The sequence below is a fragment of the Ruditapes philippinarum genome, unplaced genomic scaffold (assembly GCF_026571515.1).
Source record: "Ruditapes philippinarum isolate M1 unplaced genomic scaffold, ASM2657151v2 ctg1477_1_1_1_1, whole genome shotgun sequence".
Lineage (NCBI taxonomy): Eukaryota > Metazoa > Mollusca > Bivalvia > Venerida > Veneridae > Ruditapes > Ruditapes philippinarum.
In genome coordinates, this window is record NW_026855622.1 from 93,596 (window position 1) to 110,951 (window position 17,356).

The 17,356-nt window shown below is 32.7% G+C and overlaps 3 protein-coding genes across 7 annotated transcripts in view; all 3 read right to left on the reverse strand.

Annotated features, from left to right (window-relative positions):
* Positions 1-7,114, reverse strand: part of LOC132743928 (ubiquitin-associated domain-containing protein 1-like) — a gene marked incomplete at its 3' end in the record, with an annotated part of 92,402 nt that extends 85,288 nt beyond the window's left edge. Inside the window, 1 exon segment of one of the 3 annotated variants that reach the window (XM_060732527.1) lies at positions 6,564-7,114. In XM_060732527.1, coding sequence (XP_060588510.1) covers positions 6,564-6,822 — 259 coding nt within the window. 3 annotated transcript variants of the gene reach the window in all.
* Positions 77-832, reverse strand: LOC132743931 (uncharacterized). Its single transcript, XM_060732535.1, has one exon. It carries the CDS (start codon positions 830-832, stop codon positions 77-79), a length of 756 nt encoding a protein of 251 aa, XP_060588518.1.
* On the reverse strand, positions 1,325-6,363 carry LOC132743930 (uncharacterized). 3 transcript variants are annotated; one of them, XM_060732533.1, is made up of 3 exons: positions 6,158-6,363; positions 3,796-3,980; positions 1,325-3,705 (listed from the first exon to the last, which is right to left on the reverse strand). In XM_060732533.1, the coding sequence occupies exon 3, from the start codon at positions 3,157-3,159 to the stop codon at positions 2,371-2,373; it is 789 nt and encodes a 262-aa protein (XP_060588516.1). In that variant the 5' UTR covers positions 3,160-3,705; positions 3,796-3,980; positions 6,158-6,363; the 3' UTR covers positions 1,325-2,370. The 3 variants fall into 2 exon arrangements, with proteins under 3 accessions (XP_060588516.1, XP_060588517.1, XP_060588515.1); XM_060732532.1 differs by having other exon boundaries at positions 3,796-4,067; positions 5,906-6,363.
* Positions 7,115-17,356: the final 10,242 nt, after the last annotated feature.

The window sequence follows — 17,356 nt, forward strand, 5'->3', positions numbered from 1 at the left end:
AAAGAAATATATAATAAATATGTGCGCTACTTATTTAGCATGAAATAAGTGATAAATTTAATAAATATATTTATTATCATTTTATTGAAATAAACATTACCTTTAACCCCTTGTGAGGGTTGCCTCTATGGTACTTTACTCTTCTTCCAAACAGTGATTCGTCGATCGCTATTTCACCACGAAGCTTCCTATGTGATATATTCCTGTGGAAATGTTCTTTGAACAGCTCACGAAGAAACGATGCCCAATCTAATGCAGTTGATTTATAGTTTACGCCGGCAAATATAGACGTTTGTAAAAGCGTCATTCCATTTAAATAACATCGGATAAACATGAAAATATCTTGGACGCAGAGTTTAGACCCTTCGAAAAATGAAAAGGTTCTAATAGCCACCTCATGGTTCCGGTTCACGCTGCAGCGAACCGTGGGGCCGGAGATTCTGCCCTTACGCTGGCTCCCTTTCATGATTCCGGTGCACCCTTCTGACGTTTTTGTACACGGCATGGTTCTCACCAAGAATTGGTTTGCCATTAGCCATTCATTCAAATCTTGATCATCTTGATTGAATAATGTGAAAAAATTCCATGGGTTGTACAAATCTTTGATAGTAATTTCACTTGGCGTCAAAATTCTCTTTCTAAAATTTCCAGGATATGGCGACGACGTGTCCATCTTTGAAATAAAGTACTGAACTGACCATGAGGTAGAATTTCCGGCCTTAAATAGGGACTCAAACACATTCATCACGTGATGAAGATAAAAGCAACCTTCCCGCTTTTCTACCTTGGGGTTCAAATAGGGTGTGCATGCACAGTTGGTATACATGTACATGTAGTTACATTAAAAATGTATATTTATAAATGTACGTATCGGAAATTTAAAAAAATTCTATCCGTTCTAAAATACATGACATTAAACACTGTCAAAAGGCAAATGCCCCGGGAGAGTTTCCGACTATGTAAAACTAACGTAGGCAAACGTCCCGGGGAAGTTTACTTTTTAAATATTTAATACGATTCATTCCGTAAGAAATTATTTTCAGACACTTCCCCCAAAACAATGCCAAGCCCCATTTTTTAAAATATAAAGACCCCTGAAGAAAACCCTCTTCCCGGGAAATCTTCCCTTATAGAAGTATTATAAAGTATTGAAATAGTTTCGCTCTCTCTATATATAATCTGGTTATCTGCCCCGGGTGAGAAAACCAGATTATATATAAGGAAACAATTTTTTATTTCATATCTTAATATATGCTACTGAAAAGGGAAGATTTCCCGGGACGAGGGTTTTCTTCGGGGGTCATTATATTTTAAAAAATGGGGCATGGCATTGTTTTGGGGGAAGTATCTTAATAAGGAATTAACGGAATGAATGTTATTAACACTTAAAAGTACCTATATCGGCATCAAATATTTTGTAAAGGCAAATGCCCCGGGAGAGTTTCCGACTATGTAAAACTAACGTCAGCAAACGTCCCGGGGAAGTTGACTTTTTATATTTAATACGATTCATTCCGTAAGAAAGTACTTTCAGACTTTATATAAAAACTGATATTTATAATTTATCCCTTTTGTGGCCCACGAAAATGAAAAGCAGAAGAAAAAACGAAAAAAACGTGTTTTCCCTAGACGTGTAAAATTTTGTCCATACACATTATTTTATTTCTACGTTTACACATTACTCGTTACATTATGTATTCCGAACTTTGTTCAGAAATACATTATGTATTCAGAACTTCCTTCAGAAATACATTATTATTTGTCCAGCAGCCGTACGACCTTACTTGACCATAAATATTTTTTTGAAAAAACATAATTTGGACAAATTTTAAAAATTATATTTTTTTTAAATGGGTATCACGTGACTATTTTGTCATGAGCTTTACAAGTTCTATAAATATATACCCTCGAGTCACCAGTTTTCGTTATGTTAAGCGCATTGACGCGGACAATGACAACAAAAAACAATTTTCAAACTGTTCATAAATCAAAATATATCTTACCTCTTTATAGTCAACAAAAGGAAAACAAATAATTGTTATCATGTAGCCTTGGGCGCGGCCATTTTGAAAGTATACCGGAAACGGTTTATTTTTTGACTGGTATACCTCAATTCGTTATGTTTAGAAAAATCAATAATACACCGAAACCTAAGGATAAACGCAAGAAATCATGTTAGTTTACGAATATGTATTGATTATTCTTCAAGTAAACAGAGTATCAAAATAATATTTAACAATAACATGGATGTAAATGACAATATGTTTTAACAGTGGGGGCATCTAAACTCATCTCCTCTACGGACAACTCTTACTTCTGACCAATAAATAAGATGTGTCCAGTGTTCACAAAAATCACACTTAGCCCATTTTACAAAAGTAACAACAATTGGCAGTTTGAAAGTTCTTCAGGTTGAAATTTGTTGCATACACAGCATAATTCATCATCATCATCATCAACAGAGTCATCATCGACACTATCCTCCATCAAAGGAGGTGTATTCAAGTCAATGGGGCCTCCAGACTTGGAGGTTCCAGATGAAGAGGGCGTTGGATTACCCTTAGCAAACAGGCTTTTGGAAGGGGTTCGAAATCCCTTTGGAGCAGTTGCAGTTGACTTTTTTTGTGTATTTGATATGTAATCTTTTACATCAGCTGCAACTGTAGGCTCAGTAATAGCTTTGCCTGCAACTATTTTACTTATAGACCTTCTTTCTTTTTTAAAAGGTGGTTTGAAAACTGGTCTTTTTTTCCTAAAAAAAGAACTAGCAACATCACTTGTACATTCTAAAGATGATGTTTGAGGAAGGACAAGTGTAGAAGAAGTAACTTGATCCAATGGAACTGCGGTCAAAAGTTCAGAATCCTCGGCTACAGGCTCATTCTCAGCATAATTAACAGTCTCATCTGAATCAGCTGTAGGAAGGACAGCTGGCAAATGGTCATGACTTACAGTGTCTTCATCCACAAAACTTGCTCTTAACTCATGAGTTTTAAATAATGATGTATCTATTTTATCAGGATTAAAAGGATAAATGCCTGATTTCATAAATGCGGACTGCAAATTTTTTACAGATAGAGCAACAGAATAAGCCTTGCACGCAATGGCACAGACACTGTACTTATCCACAACTCTACTCTTATTACAGTGTATGCGCATAGATAAAATTTAACACAACTTTAGTCAAATGACATACCTGCAAACACAAAGTAGGGAGGGATCTGTTGTCCAAGTGCATTTCCACATCCAAGTATGGTTGTTGTACTGGACCTCTCTGAAGTTACTACAGATGTCTTGGTATCAGATGGGCCAACAACATAGGAAGGTGTAAAATTTTGTTGTACACCTTTCTCGTCCACATTATAGATGGATTCTGGACAATCTGTCAGTTCATATTTGTCCAAGATAGACCTGAGTTTGTTAAAATAACGATTAATACTTTCTCTACTAGTTGCTTTTGCTCGAAGTTCAGAGATAGTTTTAGGTCGCTGAACTTTCAACTCTGGCCACCTACCTAAAAATGCATAAAACCACTTATAAGTAAGTGACTTTTCTCTTGAACGTTTACCCAGACATGTTGCAAATTATGTAGCAGTGTTAATGACCTCTGCTCTAGTGTATGGGTACCCAACATATGCCATGTCCTTGATATGATCTACCAATTTCGCCTCCTCAAATTCACTCAAAAGTGGCCCAGGACCTGACCTGTGAAAACAAATTAGAAATATTAATAAATGTATAATAAGCAAAGATTTAATAAGTTTCATCTTAATCAAGAATATAGAAGCATCTCACCTAGTCGTATCTGGCTCAATATGTCCAAGAACTCTGTCCCTTAAGGTGTGCATAGGCACACCATAGACCTTGGATGCCTTCCTAACAGACAGCTCACCCTCAACTGCACACTGGTATGCCTTATCCAAACTTGATGGTGAATACTGTCTGTATTTTCTTTTGGTAGGTGGGGGACTCCCAAAAACCTGCAGAAAATGCTAAATATCTAAAGAATATAAGCAAAATAAACCATTCATACTGACCAATACACATAGAAACATTAACAAATTATCCTGGTGTACGTAGTTCCGACGCACCTAAGAAACAATCACTATTTACCGTAACAAAATAAGGTGACAACTAACAAATTACCTAAGCAGTGAAAAATTTATTCATTTCTTCATCTTTTACAACTTTTTTCATTAACTAAAAACTATCGTTAACACAAAAATAATCAAAATATGACAAGCATAGATTTCCAATATGGCGGATATGAGAGTACAGAGAAACGACGCATTTGATTGGTTTCTATATTTAATCTTACTAAAACAAAAGTACACTTCCTTTTCACTGCGAGAATGATGTACAGCAATTTTGTAAACAGCACGAAACATTTCAAGCACAAAAGTAAATAAATAAAAGATGACAATTATTTCAGTTAATCAGTATTTCAGTTTTTTGATAAGACTAAATTCAAACATGCTTTACAATGATTACAGGTAGACCAAAACAACAAAGATAACATCCGTTTTATTGCCCTACCACTCACAATTGTGCTAAAATATTTTCTTTCATTAGTAGGTGGCTTTTTACATGTCAGTGAGGTTTCTTTGTACAAGAAAAAAGAAGCAGGAGAGACAGTTTCAGATATAACAGGAGCAGTGTCAGACTCAATGAGTGGCTCATTTTCAGGCAGGAAAGAAGGTTTAAATCCTGGTCCTGGCTGGCTGCATCTTCTGACTGAGATTTCTCTTGCTGTTAATCAGTGAAAGGGAGAAGTTAGACTGGTTTTCAAAGGCTTTCTGAAAACAGACTGCAAAATCTTGGATAACAGTGCTTTATATTTAAATAGGCACTGAATTCAAGCTTACATATGTCATTATGTAATTTAGTGATTGACCTTCCACAGGACCAGGGTCTTTCAAATATAATTTCTATTTGAAAGACCCTGAACAAGACAGGTCTCTCAAAATTTATGTCCGCACCTATTGAAATGTTTTTCAAGGCCTGAAACAACCTATAGATATCCATGGGCTGTAGAACATTGCATGTATGAGCAAGTGAATAAGTAAAATAATCATTTCTTGTCTTGCCCATTGAACAATATTGAAATTGATGTGATATCTATGCTTATGATCATAAAATATAACAACTGGGCAAGATTCAGACCTTTCTGGAAGAAATCAGATTGGAGATATAGCTTTAATCATATGCTTCAATCACTCTCTGAAACAGTACCATCTGTCACAGGAGTACTACCATTCAGCAATGCTGAATTTATGCCAGTAGCAGATATACAATACAGCATATTGACAAGCAGTAATTATGTCTCTCTGCATTTAAAAAAAATAAATAGCTGTTGTCACTGAAGTTGGTGAATAATTCCTGATCTTGACTTCAGGGATCTGTAAAAAATAACATAGATAATATTAATAATAAAGCAACATAACAAAAAAAGAACTTAATAGAATACAAACTTTAATATAAATGCATCCATAAAGTCACACAATATTGAGCTAACGAGTACACCTTCCTACACAGTGAATTATATATTTGGTGGTCACATACCATGCCATAATACTATCTTAAAGCTTTCTAAAAATAGCGGCGAGTTAGGGTGTCGGCTGGTCCGACTGTCATTTTATCAATTTTGAGAAAACTATACTTTCAAAATTATACAAAATAAGTAATAAGAAAAAAACATCATTTTTAAGTGTTTTTATTAAAAAGTACGAAAAGATTACGTCAAAATCGCCTACTTTCCACATTTTCGCTGATAGAAATCACCGAAATGTTAATTTACAAAAAAGCGCGGGAATGACGTCACACGGAAACCCCAAAACGAAATCGAGGTCAAAACAAAAATGGCGTCGTAATTAAGATGCGTCGAAATAAAGTACTGGAGGATAACTTTCAATTAGGGTTAACATTGTATAAGGAACTTTCCCCTTTTAACACCTCTTTGGGATAATTTCCAGTAGGTGAACCAGTCTAAACTGACCTTGATTCATAAGTAATGAATGTAAACAAACAGACGACTGTCAACAATTGTGATTTGAAGTACTTTTCGTGAGAAAATTGAATGGTGAAGTGGTAATGTAAATTTGCTTTACAAAATATATGCTAAAATACACTTGTATACAGAAAATTATGCAAATCTTACGCCTCCTAGCTTTATACGAAGCATTTTGTTGACAGAAAACTTCTTTGACACTTCTAACGCCGATTTCCAGGTTTGTGACGTCGAAACGAAATCTATAAACATCCGGTATCACGATTTCGGGTATATCACGATTTGGGGTGACTCGAGGATATCACGTGACTATTCAAAATATGCAAGCGCCTGGATGACACAGATGAATAAATAGATCTACTCTCAAACACAGGGGAGAAAAAAAATTAATGAAATTCAAATGCCCCCAGGGGGACATGCCCGGATAATGCCAATCTGCTTCTGGCTCCTCCATATAACCAGATTTATTTAGTGACAATAGTGTTGGCCTCGAAAGATTTTGAGTAGGTTAAACTTTAGATAATTAATTTTTTTAAATACAAAAGAAAACATTTACCATTGTCTTGGACATCCTGTTCATCCAATGATTTATCATCTTCTAAAGATTTGCAGTTTCTTACCAATACGACTTTGTAGTAAAGAGATTCCTTCATGCTACCGTTTGGATCCTGCAACAGGTTTCCAAGCGCAGCAACTTTCAAAGTGTCAACTGTCGAAGCGGGACTGACTGACAAAATGATGTCCATTCCATCTGGACACGTCAGTCTGATTTTCATCTCAGAAGACGGAAAAATGTTTGTATCAGAGACAAACATCGAGAAAATTGAGTTATTGACAAAATCTAAAAAATATAGAAAGTGGTCTTCCTCTGCAGACGTTTGTACGGCACAGTCTAAAACGCGGACGCCTTAGCGGACATAAAGGGAAAAGACAAACGATATAGATAATAAAGTGTAAAATGACTGAGCATAGTAAATCTATATTAAAGGCGAATAATTGGCTTTTATAAAGTAATATATGAAAGACATTAGTTAGAAGCAGTAGAATTGTATAGATATATTTGTATAGATAAAGAAAATCTTATGATGCATAACGGATGCAAAACAAATTTGATTAGACTGAGTCAATTTGCATTCAAAAAGTATAAAATATACAGTATTTGCGAAGCACAATAATCTTTTTAAATACCCGGATTTTTTTTATTTATATATAAATTTATTTATTTATGTTTTAAATTACGTACGGAAACGTATACTGACCCCCCCCCCCCCCCCCTATATATTTATCAAAATGAAGACAATATCAGTAATTTCACGTAAGTTATACAGTATAGTTAAACATATATAAAATGACTAAATCTATCAGATATTAATAAAAAAATTATTTATAACTCCCATTATCTTTTTTGAAACGGTGAAAGTCCGGCCTTTTAAGCGTTTATTTTCATTTGTGCTAATTTAAGTAAAATTCCACTTTGTATTATTTAAAATTTGCGAAATATAATCATTGGATATTACAGTTATATATATTGAATATATATTTAATAAAGTATTATAGGTTAGAAAGATATATGTCTCCCAATATAATTAACAATGTTTACTGTTTAATTAATTGCACTCAACATGTAACGTATGTACAAATGTTGCAGTTATTATATAGTTCTCAGTAATAGGCAGATTGTATAATTGGATGTTTTCAATATCATGGTGCCTGTACCACGTGACTTTTTGTGATCTGCAAGAGGAAAAAATCAATACAAAAAACGGTCCAGAATTTTTGGCCATGATAACTTTCTAAATAATTCAATGAATGTGTTTATCATTAGAATGAGTGTGATTTACATCTAATTCTATAAAAAAAATAAAATATTCAAAAATGCAATAAAATTTTGATCGTTATTTGTATTATGCTTACCACAAAAAGTCACGTGGTAAAGGCACCGTGAATATGTTCAGATGTCCTTCTTATCGTGCTCATTTGTATTTTACTTAATGTTTAGGTAGACAATTGAGCAACATCTAAGCACTCTCAACTGCGTCTATGAAGCTTAATATATATATAATAAGCAGAAGCCTTTAACCTTTTACCCCATGAGCATATTGCGAAAAGTGGCCGTTTTCATTGAAAAGCCTCCTGTAACAAGTTCAAACTTCTTTATAAAACAATGTTGTCTTTAATTTGTCCTCTACGAATATTGTTAATTCTAAATGGATAAATTTTGTAAAAGAAACACTTAGAAATCTTGGCATGTCAGAATATTTTCATTTACAGAAGGTAGATAATATTAATTAATCACTTTAAAAATATTGTGAAGCTTAGACTACAAGATCAATTTTTACAAGATTGGCATAGTACTATTGATACATCCTATATAAGTGTTTAGTTTATCGTACATATAAAAATACTCATTGTTTTGAAAAATATCTAGATGAACTTCCTTTAGACATAGGCAAATATTTATGTAAATTTAGAACAATGAATCACCTATTACCAATTGAAAAAGGCAGACATTTGGCAATTGATCATAATAATAGGCTCTGTTCCTTATGTCCGTATCAGGCTATTGGTGATGAATTTCAATACTTATTTGAATGTTCGTACTTTAATGACATAAGACGTAAATCTCTTCTTCCCAGGTTTTATATTCATCCCAATATTTTTAAACTTGACAGATTAATGAATAGTTGTGATAAAAAGATTTTACTAAAATTATCTTTATTTTGTAAAACATTATGTTAAAATTTAAATAATTAATACTTCTCATTCTCCATCCCATTTGTTACAATGTAAAATACATGCATTGAATTCAATACTTGAATTGAACAATATGATCTCCTTTTTGTTTATTTAGCGTCATAATTGTATTCTTATATTGTGATATTAGTGATTTTTGACTGTTACTTTTCTGTTTGTTTGTTTGTTATAACCAGTTGCATATTATATGCCTTGGTTTAATAAAAACTGAAACTATAACTGAAAAATGCTTCAATAATGATGAAACTTGGCACAAATGTTGACTAGACCACAGCCTCTGTAACAGCATGCTCAATAGTAAATATCCTGTTACCATGGCAACGGGGGGTTGCTCAAAATTGCCAAAAATCACTATTTTGCATTGTTTTTTCCCATCAAAACTGATTTCAAAGTGCAACTTCGCAATGAATTCAGATGAGTAAAAGGCTTTTCAGCGTCGGTTACTAGTTACCGTTAGATCGACCTGCGGCCATTTTTAGCCTGTCACATGTCCAAAATTTTCTTGGCGATGAGGGGACTACCCTTTAAACCCCGCAAACAGAAGGGGGTACATCCCCCTTCATGTAACATTTGGATGGGGGCGGCGCCGAAAAAGTGGTCACTTTTTTAACAACATTTCTCAAACGAAAAACAGTGTTTGGGGCCTAAATAGGGCATTTTTCACTGTTTGAGGCCTCAAAAAAGAAGGGGTACAAACAGCCGTCAAAACACGTCTATATCAGGGAAAGGGTTAACAAAAAATGATGAAAACCCTTGAAATTACCCAAAAACTAGTTTTTCCATGTAAACACGTGCCCTTACATCTAAATATGATGAAAAATTGTTGTTTTTTGACATTTTTTATTTTTTTAATTAACAAAAAATGATGAAAAACCTTGGAATTACCCAAAAACTAGTTTTTCCATGTTAACACGTGCCCGTTCACCTAATTTTGGTGGAAAATTGTTGTTTTTTTTGACATTTTTTATTTTTTTAATTAACCTTTGACCCCATGAGCATATTGCGAAAAATGGCCGTTTTCATTGAAAAGCCTCCTGTAACAAGTTCAAACTGCTATGAAACTATGAAAAATGCTTCAATACTGATGAAACTTGGCACAAATGTTGACTAGACCACAGCCTCTGTAACAGCATGCTTAATCGTAAATTTCCTGTTACCATGGCAACGGGGGGGCGTCTCAAAATTGCCAAAAATCACTATTTTGCATTTTTTTCCTTCAAAGTGCAGCAACTTCTCAATGAATTGAGATAGAGCAAAAGGCTTTTCAGCGTCTGTTACTAGTTACCTTAAGATCGACCTGAAGCCATTTTTAGCCTGTCACATGTCCAAAATTTACTTGGCGATGAGGGGGATTACCGCCTTCAAACACCCCAAACAGAAGGGGGCACATCCCCCTTCTGGCAATCCCCTGGTGTAACATTTGATGGGGGCGCCGCCGAAAAAGTGGTCACTTATATTTAACAACACATCTCGTACGAAAAACAGTGTTTGGGGCCTAAATAGGGCATTTTCACTGTTTGAGGCCTCAAAAGGGGTGGGGGGGGGACAAACAGCCGTCAAAACACGTCTATTTCAGGGAAAAAGTTAAAGAATACACATGACAAGAATAGTACATATGGCTGTTTACCCAAATGTCTTTTCCAAAATACCCATACTTCCATTTACCTGTGTCCTTTAGCATAATACTATCTTATAACTATAACTATCTTATATTTATGTTAAGGATATTATTCACTGTTGTTTATTTAAAATAAATCAATGACAATTTAGGTTGCATGGATTTGATCATATTTTTTTCTTTATCAGGTAAGCCTTGTAACGTATGTTATTTGTACACTGCCTCTTCCTTGCCAACACTTGTAAGTTTCTCATAATAGAACAGGCTGTACATCTCGAAACACTGGTACACAATTTAATAATAATAATAATAATAATAATAATAATAATAATAATAATAATCATAATAATAATAATAATAATAATAATAATATTAATGATGATGATGATGATGATGATGATGATGATGAGGATGATGAAAACTTTATTTAAAGGGGCAACATAGTTTGGCAAGTTCAAGCTTCATTTTGAGTCTCTATCAAAATGTACATATAGTATACATGTACAGTTCAAACAAATGATTTATATAAAGATACATATTGTTTATCTAGTATTAAAATGATTTTGCATATATTCAGGGAGGAGAGTGTTTAGGGACTTATATAACAAAATGGCCTTTTTGTAATTTACTCTCAGAGAATTTTATAAATACAGTTTAATTAAGAAAACAAGTAGAGGTTTTGATGCTAAAGCATCAAGTCGCCGGATAGAAAAATGATTGTATTATCATAAATATAATGAAATATCAGTTTAATTAATGGTTCAAGTATAAAGAAAAAAGGAACAATATGTTGAGTACCTGTTTATTCACAATAAACATCACATTTGAAGCAATCTTGCTTAGCAATACTGTCAAGGAACTGTAATAATTATTAAATAAGCAAGTATTGTTTGAAAATATTGACCTGAGAGTCATTAATTTTCGGGAGGTGTTTCGTTAGTTTACGTAACTTATGATTAATGCTAAAATGTTATTGATAGTATAGATCTCGATATTAAATCAATTAATATTGCTCGATTGCCTAGTGGTAAGTATGACGAAGTTGTGACCTAGTAGGCCAAGTTCGAACCTTTGAAAATCATTTTTGTAGATTTCATAAAAATATTTTTTATTATTTCTTTTAACTATATGAAACATAAGTAGATAAATCGAGATGACTCTGAAAATATATATGTTTTAATTATTGCATGAAACAATGCAATTCTGCCGTAAAAGTGGTATTTGCATAAAAGAAATTATTCTTATGCGCTATCGAAAAAATATAATTTAGTTGAAATCAATATTCCTGTCGTTACATACGATATAGTTAACGTTTAATTGCATTTGATACAATATCAACAAAAAGATAGTTTATTAGTTTTTTTTTCTATATATCTAATACGATTCCCCCTACCGGTAACCTGCGCAACGAAAATCGACGGAATATAACGAAGACGACGATTACCACTATTTATTTCAATAAATGTACCTCGTTAGCATAAATCTATTTTGTGATGTTCAACCTAAACTAAACTATTGAAGCCAAGCTAGTTTATAAAGGTTTTAAAAATTTATTCCTTATGAGTATACAAACCTTTCTAATGATATAAAATATGAAACTGATTAATGAAAAATAACTTTGTAATTATTTATACAAAATTACTATGATTTGCATCATCAGCCGCCATACCTACAAGCTACCTGTATGTCTTATCAGCAATCTGTTACTATTAATAGATTTTATAACAATAACATACAACGTGTAGTCACGTGATTCTTACAGAACAGGGAGAATCTGTTTATAATTAGTTAAAATAATGAAATATAATAGGTCTCATAAGATATAAACAACCAAATAATTTAAAAGTGTCATTTCAAATATCATTCATGATTTATCTATCATAAAATAGCAACGCTTGACACTTAAAATCAAAGTGCTGCAGCACTGAATGCGACGGACATGCAACCGGAGAGACATAATATAAGCTTTTTAAAAAAAAAAAAAAAAAAAAAAAAAAAAAAAAAAAAACTACAAAAGATATAACAGAGAAAATTTGTTCCATGATATGTAAATAAAAAAAACTGTCAACGAAATATTTCTAAAATAAAACCATGCAAATAAACTTCAAGCATATAATACATAATACATGTAAGAATACTAATTAGAATTGCTTCGTGTTATATCATAGTGGGCATATAGACAATAAAATATAGATCTTAGTCATTTGTATTTTTATTTCTCTTGGATATGTCTCATTAAAAATATTTTTGGTTAAAATCATCAGTAATTAATGGTGTATTTTTTAGACTTTTTTGTTCACAATGTAAAGATGTAGAAGCCAGAGCACATCGTTTTATTTTAATTTAAATGTCACTTAAGCACTACAGTGTTTAGTTGTCCTTTTCAATTTCACACTAAATTCCATTTTCAACTTGTTTGCTTCTTACAATTGTATAGAATTTCTTAAAGTATTGCATGTAAACAAAGTAAGTATCCGCTGGTTTATTACATGTATAATGTGTACTCCCTAATCGCCTGTCCGAAAGTCAGCACAGGTGATGCAGAATCTATTTTTAGAATAGCGAAGGTTAACTCATATCGTGACCTAGAAAAATATGTAAACAAAACACAAGAATCGGAAGTAGAACTGATATTATAACTTCCTTCAATAAAGATTACCATGAAAGACTACATGGTGGTAAAGTGTTGAAAAACTCCCTTGGTAGCCTAATTTATTAATAACTGCTGAATATTCAGCTAAACCCGCGGTATGAGTCACGAAAATAGTTCTTCTTTTATTAATGCGCGAGTTATTCTAGAGTCACGAAAAACTTTTGATTTGTTAATAATAATGTTTTGTTTAATGTAGAAATATTTATTTCCTACTAATAATTTCTTTGAACTCAGAGCTTACACCTTAATTATAGTATAATTTGCTGTCCTACTTTTTCGACAGCGATAAATCGTTTCGGCAGTAATTTGCATATTGCGCAATAATACTACGGGACTACAACGTTTTTATCAATCATATACGTTCATATTTTAACTTGGATAACTTAAATTGAAATTGAAAAGGCTAAATATGGAAGATTTTAAGATATCCCGACAAAGTATGGGAGATTTAAAGGATCAAAGTCATGTACTACATGTATTTCTTGGGATGTTAATCGGTTCAGGACACTTGCGCGATTGTAGCCGACGAAATCCCATGTGTAGATGACTTAGCTCTGAACGCGCATGAGGGCGCGTCCGTCGCAAAAAGTAAAAGTATCTCTAAATTCATGCAATGACTGGTCCATAGGGATACATTATTAATTCATTTTATGAAAATTGTAATGTTGCTCTTAAAGATGTCAATATGTGTATATTTCATTTCATTGAGCAACGTTATTTTATGTTTGAATTTTTAGGATTATGAAAATTAATTGTGGTCCTTAATTGTTCGATAATTGTTTTGTTTTTATATTCAAATTTTAAGGCCTTCTCCTATCATAGATATAATATTAAACTGTTACAAATATAGTCGCCGGTTTCTACTTATCAGTGGGCGCATTGAATGTTAGTATCTGTAACTTATTTTCAAATAATAATGGATCAAAAGTGTTTTGTCTGCAGATTTCTATAAAGACAAAAAGTATAAAGAATAAAACCCAAAGACAAGATAAGATGTGTACACTCTTTTCCATGAACTTAGGCTATTAGCAGACAGCTTTCTGCCTCCAGAGATTAGCTGTGGTCAGTAATGATATGAAGCGTTCTATTTTTAGTAATTTTGAAAGGGGAGATCTATACTGAATTCTATCGGACGTGTACCTATATTGGACGAGGAGCTAGCCGTGTATGGTATTGCTTTTGTAGCTGTGTACGCGTCTAATAGAATAAGTGTTGTTCTCAATAATGTATAATGAGCTCTTTGTATTCTTTATGGAATTTTGTTACTTAAAATGTAATAAGGTATTTATTCATTGTTGACCCTAAAGGTAGAAATAAGGCTAGACAAATTAAAGTTTGCATTTGATATAGATATTTTAGACATTTAAATGAAAACGATGCTGTATGGGATACAATATGGATTTGATGAAGTTTTTTGACTCTGAAATTGGGAACGCGGTTAAAGTTATATATTGATGTTTATGGTTCAAATGCTGAAAGTTCATTGGTCATATTTTGTAAGGCGTGATATAAATAATATAATTATGTATGTGATTGTTTAACATGTTGCGGTTTAAAAACGAAATACAGTGCATATACATTTCATAAAAATATACAGTCAAAAAGACCGAATAGTGTATTACGATGTTTACTAAAATGACCGTTCAACAGCTCATCTAGAGATGAGATTCCGGGATACGTTTATTTTTTGGGGTCAGAATTTCGATGTTAAGGTCAGAACCGACAGAGATATTGCCAAAAAGCTAACTCACTGTCATCTCTCAGTTGGCCTTCATATGAAAGATTATACCTTATATAATAACATTTGAATTAAAAACGTTATGATCTTTACATGTACTATTCTTCAGATCAAATTAATTTTAGTTACTAAGTTCAGAAAGTTTCACCGATCTCAACGTTTGATCAATGATCACTGTTATCAGCATAGTAGGGTGAGCTTAAAATGCAAATATAGAAGTGACCAATTTCGTTGGAGAACGTATATATGTATGTTATATATGTACTTATTTCATGTTAGAACATGTCATATAAGTAAACTATACGTTAATATATTCTTACGATATGTAACAATTTGTTAATTTGCTGTATAGGCACTATTGGCAAGTTTGTTTAAAGGAACATTATGCCTCAAAAAAAGAATAAATGCTTTTTCTTTAGAAAAGGCTTATATGAATTTAATAACATGGTTGTGAAGCTATTAGATTCGTTTTGCTTGAGAAAAGCAGAGCTAAATGTGAGCTGATTTGTCATACAGGTTGCAAAATGTAAACAAAGTAGTATTTTTACTTCCAATCACTAATTCACTATAACTGTACGATTTGCAAAAAGCAACAGAACAAAAAATGGTTCAGGTTATTGGTAAATAAGTAACTATTTTACACCAAAAAAATAGCCTTAAAAGGCATTTGAGAAATAAAGTAAGAGCGGTAAAGACATAAAATAAAAGCAGTGGTGAAGTATGCAGTACTTGCAAAAATATATCGTACCTTAACCATTTATAATATAATTTTAAAAATTTATTGTTCAGAATAAATGACCATTTTTCCTGATCATGTATATACCTTATTTCAAATACCGATTTAAGGTATTTAAACCCTAAATAAGTTTTCCTATATTAAATTAAAGCCGGACGAATTTTCCACAGACTAAAGAGAAGGCATCTTAACATACCTTTATACTAAAGTGTTATTTTTATTTGATAATGAATTGCATGACACATAAAACTTTTTTTCCATAAAATGTCTTCAAAGAGGATTACCCCCTGTTTACATTTAAAAATTCTCTGCTATTCATGCCACTGACGCATCCTTTTTAAACGAAATATCAAAGTAAAAAGTGATCTTAAAGAGAAAGGAAATATTTCACTTTAACAAGAAATTTAAATGTTATTCTCTTTGTAATCAATTTAAATACTTGTAATCTTCAAACTTCATGCGATAAGTTTATTCAAAACTGCTTACATGTACGGCTGACATTTAAGACCATGGTTAACAAATTTGTTGGGAAAAAATCAGAGGTGTGTCCGTCCGACCGAGGCCGAGATGTTTATGTTTACTGGCACTAAACTGCTGTGAATTTGAAAAAACAACTAGGGACTTCTGATTCATTCGTAAGCTAATGGTTCTCTGCAGGTGTAACATTTTGCCTGAAATAATACACAAAGGCGCACCTGAGTTCCTTACCACAGTTAAACTAAAGTGTAGACTGAAAGTTTGAAATATAACCACAAAAAGCAGTCATCACCTAGAACATGCAGACCTACAGTTTACTAAGAGCGTAGCTACCCACAAATGAATTTTGTAATTCAAGTTCATAGACTTCTATATTTTTGCCAAAAAAATACGGATAATATTGAACATACAGGAAAATATAAGAAATTATTTCAGATATTATGATAAATAAAGTAACATGTTCATGTTTAACTGAAAAGTAGCTTCTGCAATGTAAATTGGACATGACACAATGCTTTCTAAATAATCAAAACCATCAGAACATTGCTATAAACTGCGAATGATCTTAGTTTTTTTTATTTAGCACAAGTGATGATCCGGTAAAATAGACATATATTGCTAAAATTATCGTGATGAAAAAAATGTCAAAAATACAACTGCGTCGCATCATATTTTATTTTCAACTGCGTCATTTCGTACATATTATTATTTTCTCGGAAAATAAACATTTCTTTTTAATGAAATCTTAGTACATGGTGCAAAATTATATTTTGAAGTTTATGATAAACACTTAAGTTAGTATATAATTGATTTGAAGGAAAAACGATGGATAAAGCAATATGAACTGCGTCGTATCCACAAAATTACATAACAATTCTGGCCCGTTCCAGTTGCAAGTTCGGGGCTATAATTTGTACAACCTTGCTATAGGTTCACTACACAATGTTTCGTGCAAAATATCTAACCTCTAGCCGTTGTCAATTTAGAGAAGACGATTTTTTAAGTTTTAACCAAGGGGCAGGACGTGAAGTGGTTGCACACTTGGTTCAAGCGAGCGAATTGGTTGCAAACTTGACAAAATGGCGAAAATGGCGTGATTTTTTGAAACGGGTGAACGAATTTTTGCCAGGCAAGTGGGTTTCTTTGTTATTTTGAAGTTCATTAGTATGTCTATTCCATAATGCAATATATATACCACACTCGGTCAAAGGTTTCAGCATCCTAGATTCTGTTTTGACGAAGCACAATATGCTAAATTGAAGTTCAGTTGTGTTTATCTTCATCATTTTTTCTCCTCGATATACTCCTTTTCTTTTTACAAAGTCTTAGGACTTTTTTATATCTTGGCATGACTAACTGTAAAGGAAAAGAAG

Excerpts from the sequence above, each read along its gene's own strand:
- LOC132743931 (XM_060732535.1), bottom strand. The coding sequence starts at position 832 with ATGTACATGTATACCAACTGTGCATGCACACCCTATTTGAACCCCAAG.
- LOC132743930 (XM_060732533.1), bottom strand. The coding sequence starts at position 3,159 with ATGCGCATACACTGTAATAAGAGTAGAGTTGTGGATAAGTACAGTGTC.